Source organism: Acartia tonsa, chromosome 11 (genome assembly GCF_053477335.1).
Source record: "Acartia tonsa isolate MP-2025a chromosome 11, ASM5347733v1, whole genome shotgun sequence".
In the NCBI taxonomy this organism is placed as follows: Eukaryota; Metazoa; Arthropoda; class Copepoda; order Calanoida; family Acartiidae; genus Acartia; species Acartia tonsa.
The window spans coordinates 17185980-17199280 of record NC_137270.1 but is presented as its reverse complement, the minus strand read 5'-3'; the positions used below and the strand labels follow the sequence as shown (position 1 = coordinate 17199280).

The 13301-nt window shown below is 30.8% G+C and overlaps 1 protein-coding gene across 1 annotated transcript in view; it reads right to left on the bottom strand.

The window, feature by feature from the left end:
• stan (Protocadherin-like wing polarity protein stan) overlaps nt 1-13301 on the bottom strand; it is a 239360-nt gene that overhangs the window by 127409 nt on the left and 98650 nt on the right. Inside the window, exon 8 of the mRNA XM_080176342.1 lies at nt 9574-9634. Coding sequence (XP_080032468.1) covers nt 9574-9634 — 61 coding nt within the window. The remainder of the gene's footprint in view (nt 1-9573; nt 9635-13301) is intronic.

The window sequence follows — 13301 nt, the reverse complement described above, 5'->3', positions numbered from 1 at the left end:
ATGTAAATCAATTTATCGGACATTGTCGTATCCCATTAGATACCTGCAATAATCCTACTGTTATAATATAATCTCTAAAGGTCCTTGAAACCAACTAATATCTATGATATATCTTAAGGTATGAATCGCTTAGCGTCCGTTTGCACGGATTAAAGGCATGGTCCAATAGAAAAAAATCTGTAAATTTGTACATTATCCTATTATATAAAGTAATAAGCTTTTTATCTCTGTAACGAAGTATCTCGCTGAACCGATTTAGTTCTCCTTTTTAAGGAATCTTCAAATATATCCCAAGATGGTTTTAGGCAATTTTATTTTCTGATTTATGTCTTGGGATGGTTTCAGACCATTTTTTGCCATTTCCTAGCACTTGAAATAGAGCCCCTAGATGCTAGGGGCAAAGCCGCTACTTAATTTAAAAGAAATTTGTCTAAATTACTATATTTTTTGCAGTATCCTGTTAGAAAAGCCAAGGAAGTTCTATTTTTTTCCCAAGATGGTTTTATGTTATCTCATTTCAAAGAGACTTTAGGCGGTTTTAGGCTATTTTGTGCTCCTCCCTTTCCTTAAAAAAAACTGTTATATGCTAGGGACGCAACTGATAATAATGAAAAAAGGTAAATAAAAACAAAAAGTAATCTTAGTCAGAGGCCAAATTGTATTGCAGATGTCCTATCACTTCTATATCCCTGGAAGGCACGCGCTAAATAAATATTTCTTACATGGGTCAAAATTAGGATGGACAATTTTTAAATAGCGAAGCTATTCAATAATTAGAATATGTTCGTCTGTCTATAAGGAATATGTTATTAACTATGATGGATCTGTACTCATGTAGATCTAAATATATTTTTGGTTTAAAAAGTTTTTTTTAATTAATCCTGTACAAAGCAAACAAAAACTTCAAATGCTTAATCAAGAACAACCCCCCCCCTCAATATTAAAAAAAAAGAAAAGAAGGGGGAAGATTTTGATCGCTTGTCACTTTTGGTCAAGTAAAGTTAGGCTATATTACATACTTAGTAGCCCCGCAGGGTTAAAACTCCCTTCAACTTCAATTTATTTTAAAAGTAATGAGGAGATTTCAGTGCTTTGTATTCGGGAAAAACCGTTTTTTTCTCTCCACATATTATAAAACAAGTTTCATATGCTTCACTAATTTATACCATCTTTCTTGTCAAATTAAGGAAAGAATGATAGCTATGGTTAGTTTGGCTGCTGCTTCATATTTCCTGTGCCTTCACTGTCGCATTGTTTGTTTTTACGACAGAATTTTAAATAAACAACGGTTTTAACATTCATTACATCGAAGCATGACAAATCAGAAGGTGAGACAAATGAACATGAATAAATATAGAGTGATAAAATTTTTAATATTCAACATTATTTAACAGTTTTTGAGAGTTTGAAAAAAAATCATTTAAATCTATCCCCAAAATTACTTTAAAATAGGATGGTTAATTTGGACATACTCACATTTTTATGACTTAATAATAAGAGATGATTCGCTTATAGAATTATTCCCAATGGTAATTGGAATCCATATTAATATCAATAGTATGATTATATTTTTGAAAAGTTATTGTTTTTTTTTATTCAAATAAACGTACTCTGATATTGATTATAGAGTTGCAACGCTTTCTAAATTGTACCAAACTGATACAGAAATCATCATACAATGTTTCAAATTGATAGGGCAATTCAAACATGTGCGGAATTGAATGCACATATACCCTTGATTTTGGCTGAATTTCAATCTTGATTGGGATTGATCGAGATATCAGCGCATCTTAATTGTCATCTTAATGATCCTTTCATGGAAAAAGGGATGTATTTAGGTACCCAAAGTTTTATACTTATATTATATTCTTCGTTGTTTTAAAAACTTAGGGTTCTATGATTTAATTAGTGTCCAAACTTATCAACAACTAATTTTATCTATATAAGGGTTTATTTTTGTTTATCATCAATGGGGATGTCGGACGGATATGCAAAACTTAAAGAGTATCTTCTAATGGTAAAATAGTTACTTGGCTCTTTATCCATATAAAATGTAGTATTTTCCGAATTTGAAAAAGTTAGCATGCATGAAATGAATGTATGTTTGTGTGTGTGAGTGTGTGTTATAGAATGCTTATATTAGTCTTTTGGGGCCAACATCATTAATCTTTTTTATGTTAGGTTAATCAGTCAATATAAAAAAAAATGTATTTAAACATAACATTTATGGATATAAACTACGTGGATATTATGACATGGGAAAATTTTTCGTCAATTTAGGTTGCTAATATTGACTTCGTTTATCCAGGAAGAAAACAGGGGATGGTGTAAAGGGGGTGGATAGGGGTCAACATCATTTTAGCTATCTGGAATTATCATAGTACTTGAAAATCTGATACAACATCCAAGCAATAATATATCGATTATCAAATAAGATAACTAATAACTATAGATGAATAGTCACGTAGCTAATTTTACTTTAATTAGAGATAATAAAAGAGCCATAAGCCAGATAATAACACCTTTAAACAACACAAAAAAAGGCGGGAGGGGGGGATATAAGGCTTTCAACTGGCAATTATAGATACTGTATCAATATTTTCATATTTTTTCTAGATATTTTGATATTCATGCACAAAGCAATTTGTCAATTTTTTTTCATAAATGTCAAGACTCCAATTTTTTCCTTCGAGGATTTTTTTACCAAGGTTGATTTTTTAAAGAACAGACAAAATGTACATTCCCATATAAACAACCCCTTAAATAGTGGATGTAAATATTCATTTATTTCCCGGAGGTAGTCATTTTTAGAAGATTTTTAATTTTTTTTGGAAGATTTTAGAATTTTTATTAATTATTAAAAGAAACTTGATATCAGGGATATAAATGATCATAGCCGGGAAATAAATGAATATTAAAAACCAAAATTAAACCACATTTTAGCATAAAAAAATGAGTTTTTTGTTTAAATGAGAATGATATTCCTGTCCAGTTTTTTGTTTAGGAATGAATATTTCTTACCCTCGTGAATAAATGATGACCTATCGGTCCATCATTTATTCCCTCGGGTAAGAAATATTCATTCCTAAACAAAAAACTGGACAGGAATACCCCATTTAAATTCATTAAAATTTTGAAATAAAAGCTAAGAATAATAAATATTGAAACTAGAAGAACAATTCCGTAACCTGGCAAATTGTAACAATCCGATCATATTATTGGTTAGAAAGAGACCACATTTTGGTAGCAAAAGGTTTGTTTTTCCATTCCTTCGTTTGATTAAAGAAAATGATATATTGTCGCTTAAAATATGAGGCAGCTTTGGTTAAAAGTTAACTTAAAATAAACAAATCGTCATATAGGAATTTTTATGCAAGTTTATCACATAGGGTAATAAATTTATTAGCAATAAGACCATTTACTTTAAAATAATGATGTTTTCATAGACAAAGAAGTAGCAATTATCATAGTATATAAACCAATGTGATATTTAATTTCCATCTTTGAGTTAAGAATCCTTGTTCTTCTCTATTCATATTTCGTCCATCTAAAAAATCTGGACATTTTTTCTGAAAAATTCCCATTAGGTTAAAATTAACCCCCCTTATTTTTTTCAACATTTTGTACTTTTTATTTGGAGTTTATCTTAATTTATTTGTATGTATCTATGTATTATGAGCCTAGCGATAAACGCTCCTAAGGCATATAGCCTTCATAGCCTGTATAGTGATTATAAGTCTTGCATGAGAATTCCTTTAACAATTAGAAATAATATTGAAGACGTAGGAACTCTATATATATAAGCAATATTTTTCTGTAATTGTAAGTACGTCCATTATGAGCTAGTCTACCGAATTTAAATTATTTTCGACAAAATCTTGTGATCCTTAGAATGACAATAACTTTATTTCTTTCTTTTTTTTTGGGGGGGGGGGGATGAAGTTGTCCACAAATCCACGAAAAGGACACTATTCTATACAGGATGATGAATGTATGCCAGTTCTGTTGTATCTCGTGATTTGTCTGTCTACTTAGAATGGATAAATTGTTAAGATAAATATGAATAGTAGCTTTACAAAATATTTAATTTTTGGCCTTTTTATTAACCAAACAAATAATAAAATAAAACATTTAAAATATTTGATAAAATCTGAAAAATAAATTAATTTGATACTTATTTTAGAATATTAAATTTGTAACACTATTCCTACCAAAATGTCGCTTGATGCCAAACACTGATTTTCTTTTTTGATTAAAAAGTTTTAATAATGAATTATGAAACAATGTAAAATAGGTAGAGCTATTTAGATAATAGCAGTTATGTTCACAAATATCGCAAAAAGATAAATATTTCCATACATCATATAATAAGAATTTTTTTTCTGGATTTATGCATTTTAATCAAAAGACGTTCAGACATATCTTAGTTACAGAGTAGCTGTGCCACTTTTAAAATATGCAGAAAAGGCAGTTTTAATAATTATTCATGAAAAATTGCAGTAAAAATTCTGAAGATTAACTTTAATGCAGTTTTCAAAAAATTAAGAGTCAATTTCTAGATTTATTGATATTAATAAAATCTTTATTATTCTTTTCTAGAGTATGACTTTCAGTATTTTTTGCACATCTTTTGCGAATTCTTTTTAATTAAATGAATTTATTATTCTAAGCCAAATTTCTGTTTTAAAAAGTAAACTTAATAAATCTCTGATCCGTCGCCGCTGCCGAGCCCATGTGTGTTATCGTGCATGGAGGAAGGGGATTTTTGGGCTGTTTATTACTCTAGTCCCCAAAGTCAAATAATTACGTTTTCTTATTATTTGGCTTAAAAACCTTGGGTACTTTCAATAAATTTTGGTTAGTTCATTTAGTTGAGTGTCCAAATATTTCAAACATTAATTGTAATTAACAAAAGGGGTATTTTTGTCTTTCATCATTGGGGATGTATATCTATTTATCGGTAATTGTCTTATCCCTTTAGACCCCTGGTTATCGTGAGATATCTAATAAAGTTTATTGAAAGGATTTGTTTACCTTAGAAGAAACTAAGACTCATATATTTTCTCTATTACAGTTAGGGAGTTGAATCCATTTTTATAGAAGCAGAAATATAATCTATGATTATGGTTTGGACCCTCTAAAACTGTAATCTACCCTTTCACTTTCCCCTCTCTTGGTAAAGATATCTTCAACGCCGATACGATTTTTGAAAAATAAGATTCCACTTTTGTCTCTCTTGTTGAAGATATCTTCACCGAGAGAGGCAAAAGTGGAATCTTAAATTTCAAAAATCGTATCGGCGTTGAAGATATCTTCACCAAGAGAGGGGAAAGTGGAAAGGTAGATTACAGTTTTAGAGGGTCCAAACCATAATCATAGATTATATTTCTGCTTCTATAAAAATGGATTCAACTCCCTAACTGTATTATATACATTAACACGCCAGTTTGTAAAGACCCCTCCTTGTTCATTTGAACCCCTTTCTGATAATAGTTAAGAAGGGGACAGAAAAGTAGCTGCTTATTACACTAGTCCCAAAAGTTTTATAATAACATATTTGTTGGCTGAACAACTTTGGGGACTTATAATTCATTTTGATTGGTTGAGTGTCCAAACGTTTGAACCACTAATTGCAATCTTTAGAAGGGTTATTTTTGTGTGTTAACATTGCAGGGGATGAACATCAATTTATTGTCCATTGTCTTATCCCCTTAGATAGGTTTAAAGTAAAGTGTATGGGAAGCTACATATAAACAAACAAACTATACCACAATGTATCTTAGAAGACATTTTTAAAATGTAACAAATTTTCTATAAATTGGTTGTATAAAAAAAAGATTGCCTATAGCGTTTTCGCAGTTTAAAAATTGTTAATTTAATATAGTTCGATTTTGATTAGCCAAAAAAAATTCTTTAAAGTAAACTATAAATCTTTCTTATATTTTTTGTCAAATCAATATTTTCAGTGTAAAGAATTGTGCTACTTTGGAAAATTTTGCTGAAACAAAGCAACATTTATTTGCTCTGAAAAAGGTATTAAATTTTACTTTGCTCGACAGCCTAATAATTTCAGCCTGATATATTTTACTTGTAAATTTAGATTACATACATAAAATGATATAAAACACTATACTACACTTGGAATAATATTATATTGGAACAAGGGCAATTGTGCTAAGGGCTAATATTTTTTAGTTTGCAAATTGAATAATTATTAGAATATTTTAAAGGAAATCAAAGTTTATTATCGTAAATATGAAATTTACTTCGATATCCCATTTATTTAAGAGGTAAATACAGCTATCTTACAAAGTAATGGATGTGCGGACATACCTACTTATAAGATTGCTATGCTGCTTAAACTAATTAAGGCTAATTCGATATGTGTTTTTTTTTGGCTTTCACAGATTTGCTATTTTCAATTTGGCGGATTTTGTATGGACGCTTGTTGTGGCTTTTTAGAAACTATCTCAGCAAGTTTTCCTTTTCTTTTCCTAGTCCTTATTTGGCTTAATGATAGAGTAAAGCAAGCAGCATCTTTTTAAACCTTTACAGAAGGTCTTTTTTTAGTAGCGAAGCTACTCTTCTTGTGATAGGTGCTTGTCTGTAGGTCTTTATGTTATTATTTAATCATTACAATTATATTTCTTTAAAGAAGCCAATTTTTGTAATATTCTTGTTGAACTTAAAGGCTTTAATTTCATATATTATATATCCTTATACTAAAGTAACAGGATGTTTGTGTGTTTGTGTGTCTGTGTGTTTGTGTGTTTGTACCAAAGGATCTCGCTAACCACTGAACCGATCGGGTTCTCCTTAACAGGGTAGATTATCATATGTCCCGGGAAGGTTTATAACTGATTTGGGGGGAGGGTTTTAGAAAGAGAGTTTAACATAAAGGTCAAACGCAAAATAGCCATATTTTAAATATAAAAAAGTGCCACTAGAGGCCTCTAGGGGCGTAGCCGCTAGTATTTTATATAATAAAGATGTATTAAAAACCAGCTGTGTTACTATTAGAAAACAGACCCTTGGGTGGTTTTTAAAAGACCCGTAGTTGCTACAGACGAACGAAATTTCATGTAATTTTTAATTCTTGTTCTGATCCATATATGATATGATCTACTTTTGGTATGGCCATTTATCTGTTTATATTTAGTGCTTTTTTATTGAGCTATATGAAACTGGGATGATTAGATGATTAGATTATTATTTGGGAGAAATCATTTTGCTGGATATTAGATTTAACTTACTCCTATGTATTTACCGTTCCGTATTAGAAACCCTTTTCTTTCAACTTTTCTTTGATTTCATATTCCTACTTTAATTCTTTGAGATAAAACCTAGTAGAAAAAAAACATACCGTCTAATCTAATGACTTCAAAAATGGCATAAGTTAAGACTTTTGAAAACTTATTCTTCAGAATGTTAGAATAGGCTATAAACATGCTTTTAATTTAAAATACCGCCATGAAAAAAAATGTAAAGTTTAGATTTTAACAAAATTAATTTACTGATATGTACAACAATTCAGACTGATATTCAAGTACAATTCAATGTTTTATTGACAATACCTAGTATTAATTTACTCTGCTTTTGTATTTTTACTATAGTTTGACTCAAAATTTTTCAGATTTTAATGAACAAGAGCTTGTTAAGCTATAATTGCAATTTAAAGGGCCTTTTTACATTGTTGTACATATTTTGAAATTTTCGTTTCAATTTAACTTTTTAAAGAATTTAAAATAGATCTTAAACTTTAAATAAAACATGTTCTTCTATTGTTAGTCCAAGAGAAATTCAAAAGAGAGAAAAGCAAAACTTTCGAATCTTTAAAATATAAATAAAACTGTTTTAACATGGAAATTATCTATAATTTAAGTTACTTTCTTTATAGCTTAAAAAAAGATTTGCCAAAAGACAAAAAAAATTTGCATATGTCAACCAAAAAATCAACCAATCGGTGTATTCTCAAAATATTCAAAAAAATATGTAATTTTACAAATGTCCATTCGTGAAAAAAACTGTTAAAAATTCTAACGTAAAATGTGTTTAATATTACTTGTGAAAAAGAGTATTTTTTTGCACATATGAATACATTGTGGACTTGAATGCTAAAAATGTTGCGCGATAGGTTCAGACTTTTCAGTTAAGACATTTATTTACATTTTTTTTCAGGAATTTTGTATATTCAATGGCCAAAAACAACTGTTCTGCAGTTATAATATCAGCATATCGTCGAATTTATAAAAATATGTAAGCCATAAACACCTTTATTTAATAGGACATTTAGGTCGAAATTTAATATTAAAGTTGCATGTTGCCATAATGTTACTTTTAATATTGATCTATCTATTGATTCTAATCTACCAAAAAAATTTTTTTTATGATTTGCAATCCCTTATTTATTGGTTTCATGAATAAATTTACATTTGCGCAATTTTTTTTATTTTTGCACACAGAAAATCCACGAATTAAAGTAAAATAATCTTCAGACCTTCCTTCCCCAAAATATATTGCAAATGTAAACTTGGGGGATAATTTTTCAATGTAATATCCCTATAAATCTGGTACAATATCGTTGTTGAATATATTTTATTTACTGATTTTTGGTTATTTTCTTTGTGTACAAGGGTAAACCCTTCAAATCCGCATCGTGTTACATAATACATATGATGTATGCAGATCTTGACCACTTAACCGATATGGTTCTCCTATACAGTGAATCCTCTTATAGGGTACCTCCCATGAGAACTAAACTCAATCCCCTCTCTTCCATCTAGAGACCCCAAGGGGCATATGCCAGTAGTAAATAAATAAGTGGGGGTGTTTAATTATAATAGTGAAGAAGTGGGGGAAAGGCAGAGATCTAAAGGGATAAGCCAATGGCCGATAAATTGACGTACATTCCTAATGATGATACACAAAATTACCCCTTCTGTAAATTAAAATTAGTGGTTGAAACGAGTGAACTTATCTTTATGAAACAACCAATCAAAATTAATCAAAGTATAAGTTGTGAGGCCAACGAATAAGAAAATTTTGGGGACCAGAGTAATAAACAGCCCATTGCCTCCTCTCTCTCTTCCTTTGTGGCAAAGGCCATGTTGTTGATGATTCAATAATGTAATACATGTGTGAAAGTGAAAACACACCGTGTAAAAGATTTGTCTGCTAGACAGATTTTGTTGGAAATAAGCTTTTCAAAGAAATTTTACTTTTGTTAAATATACCATTTTGTATGAAAGATTCTCAATTTAATAATCTCAATCTTTAAGAAGTACGGTGTATATTTGTCTGTCTATGTGTCTATTAAAATCTCTATAACTGCTGAACAGACAGGGTTCTGCATTTTAGAGAAGAATTAAATACCCCAAGATAGTTTTTTTTTCTATTTTGAGAGAGAGCATTTCTACCCTTCCTTAGAAAAACACAACATTTCTATATAATTAAAGGGATGGGGGTGTTAATCTACCCAACCCCATTATAGAACCCTAATCTACTAAAATAGGGTAGGCCTGATTTATCTCTCATTGACCTATCCTGCTAAATAATTAATACCAATTAAATTACCTGATCTGTAGCTTTAATAACAAGGACGTGTTTCTTCTCTTTTTCTCTGTCCAATGGTAACCTAAAAATATAACAAAAAAATTTTAAAATCTTTTCATACAGTTATAGTACCCCCCCCCCCACATCGTTGTCATTTGTTTGTGCTTCACTTTAGGTTAGGTTAGGTTAGGTTATATTGAGTACAGGGTTATTAGCGCCTTTTTTTCAATTTATTTCAATTTAGGTGGAGAGGGGGGGTGGTTTTGAGCTCGCTTAGCACTTTGAAGGAAAGCAACTTATATTAGGGGAGGATAATTCTTTGTCAATTGTCCTTTCCCTGCTCCCAATGTTTCTTTTTTTTAAGAACACTAAATTTGATGTTCCATAAGATAAATGTATTTAATGGTATAACAATATTGCTTTCAATAAAACTTTATAAATTGAAAATAATTAAATCCAATTTTATGGAAAATTATCGTCCTTTCAATAAATTTGGGTTGGACAATACATAACCTACAGGGATCTCAAGGGATAAGACAATGAACGAAAACAAAATCACCCTATATGTAGATAAAATTATTGGCGGAAAAGTTTGAAAACTACTGATTTGTACAAACCAATCAAGATTTAGGTAAGTTTTAAACGAACAAATGAAAGATTGAATTTATAAAACTTTGGGTACCAGTATAGACCAATGTCCCCTTCCTCCCTGATAACTAAGAAGGATAATTCCATGTGTGGCTCAGCTCAGCAATAACACAAACAGTAACAAGCCCTTTGAACTACCCAGGGAGAGAATAGGCCGCTGACAATTTGTCAATGTTTCTGTGACAATGTGGCTTTTTTATGGACATGGGATAGGGTTGTCAGCCCTAAGCCCTATGATTGCGGTTTAAAGCGTCCATTTCACATCAGCTCAGCAATAGCAAGCTAAATTTATCTTTAATGAAAAGGTATTTTATATCATTAAAAATTAAACATTACAATATTATACAGTTTTAGATTTACATTTGATATTCATGAAATTTGTTGTAAATTAAAATCATTATACATTGATTTTACGTGAAGCATGTAGAAGGTTTAAAACAAGCTTGGTGTTTCCATAATGACAATAAAACATTCTTGCTGAAAACTTGATTTGTGTTTTTTCAGAGAATGTTCCTTCTACTCACATCAAAATAACTCCAAACACTTTGAAAAATCTACAAATTGTTTTTATCTTTTAACTGAGGGAAAATTACCACAAAATGGAAGGGGGTTAACCTAGTATAATAATTTAAGTCTAAGCTGTTTTAAATAAACACCTCGGGGCAAAAAAGTTAATATAGCATGTAACTAGGAAAGGGTTGTTGTAATGAATTAAGGAATAGTCAAATATCTAATCAAGATAGCCTATAGAGAACGGAATGAGCCATTAGGTCTTGACTTTTTTGTACCTCTCACCAAATAAAGTGCATGGTTAAATGTCCTACAAACAACCCTTTGATTGCACTAACTTTGTCTGACATTCCTGTTTCGGGTTAAGGCATTTCCCTTGCTCATAATAACATATCAGCAGAACTAACCATGTTTAACATCTTTAGTTATGACACAGCTTTTAGTTCAAAAGTCGAACCTTCTATAGAATTTTCGGGAATAGTCCCTTTCGTGACATCGCACCTTAAGGGGCGATTTGTCGTATTTTTAAAATGGCTTTTTATAGGTTATTTTAGGTTAGGTTATATTGGGTTAGGGGATTGCCCCACAGGGCTAGGTAAATGGCCCCGCAGGGTTAGAGCCCCCTGCAGGGGCTAGAAATAGGAGAAAACTGTGAAAAATACGAAGAATCGCCCCTTAAGGTGCGATATCACAAAAGGGACTATACCCGAATTTTCTTATCAGTATACCCTAAAGGTAACATGTAAAGACGCGGGTAATTATCTAATCTTACCATGTGAAATCATATAAATAGTACAAAGCAAGTGTGAAATAAGGATGCGCAAAAATGGTTGGTGCTCGATCTTGGACACTTAGTTTTTGTATGTTCATTTGAAGCGAGGGAAGGTGAAACCATAGTTTTATTTTTAGTAGGGGGGGGGGGGTTAGTTAATGGTAATTACCAATAGTAGGCCAGTATACATTTTAATTGACCATTGGTAGGCCAATCATTTCTAATAGGCAAAAATCCTCTCTCTTTAATTTAAGGAGGATATCCTATTATATAAAGTAGTAGGCGTTTTTTGTCTGTCCCGAAGGATCTCGCTAACCGCTGAACCGATATTGTTCTCCTTTACAGCGAAGCTTCTTATAGGTCCTGGGAAGGTTTTAAACTATTTTTGGAGAGCGTGTGTTCACCCCCCCCCCCCAAAAAAAAAAATATATTTTTAACACTTTTGAAACTCAAATTTAAAATGGAATGTGGTCGACTTTTCCTTCTCCTACCAGTGCCCCTAGAGGCTTCTAGGGGGCGTAGCCACTAGTAATTTAATAATAGAATAATTAAGAAAATAAGTGCCCCATATGAATCATTAAAATGACTTCTAAAAGACGCAGTGTAGCATTTTTTGTTTCCAAACCAATGAAGTAAAACGTCACGTTCAAGCTTAAACAAGAAAACTATTGTCCATTAGTGGTTACAACGATTAATTAAATGGTAACTTTTGTTATGCTGTTCAAAAATATTAAATAGATTTTTAAGTTTCTATAAAAATCAGAATTCAATAGCCAACGAATAAGATAATGTTGATTTTTTATAAATGTGCCTTTAAATTGAAAATATATCCTTGCTCCCGTCTGTGCAGAGAGAGAGAGAGGGGACAATGGGCTGTTTATTACACCAGTGCCCAAAGTTTTATCATCAAGTTTTCTTATTCGTTGGCTTAACAACTTTAAGGATTTTGGTAAATTTTGATAGGTTGATTCATCAAGTTCAAACTTTTCAACCACTATTTTCAATCTACAGAAGGGTTAATTTTGTCTATCATCATCGGGGTTGTACATTAATTTATCGGCCATTGTCTTATCTCTTTAGATGCCTGCGTATGTGACTGTTGAATAATATAAAGTCATATTGGAAGATGTTATCTTATGACGCTAACTGAGCACTTCGGACAGACCATACATTCTCAATTTATTATTAGGCTTTTTAACTAGTATTAAAAAGGCAGTATATTTTGAAATTTTATGTAGACTAACTATTTAAATAATAAGATAACTTATAGCTATAGTATTAGGGTGGTGTGTTTTCTATATATGCTGTATAATACACTAAATAAGTAAGTTTTTTTTTGTCTGGAGCTAAAGTTAAAAAAGATAATATCTTTTAATTTTAGGAAATTAAAAAAGACTGTAAGTCTCAGATTTTATAAAAGCTCACAATACTGGACTGTACTATTGAATTTCATATGATAGGCTGTAAAGAATGTCAAGAAATTAATGTTACTTTCAACTTTATTAGCAAGGTTTTCAGTTGTTTTTCTTTAAGTCGACGAATCGTCCCTTCCAAACTCCATAAGGCCTGATTTAAATTTCCCCTCAATAAATATGTACGCCTCCTATCAAAACTCTGTTTACGCCAGTGTTTACACTACTAGACGTCCCTGACCTTAGAGAAAAGCAAAGGAAAAAAGCTATTAGGATATATTGTAAGTTGACAAATAAGGAAATATAAAAATAAACAAGCAAGGATAACTTTAGACAATATTATCATGGCTTTTAAAGATCTTTTACAAGGATAATAACTAAGCAATAAGTTATAGGTCTGGAGTAGG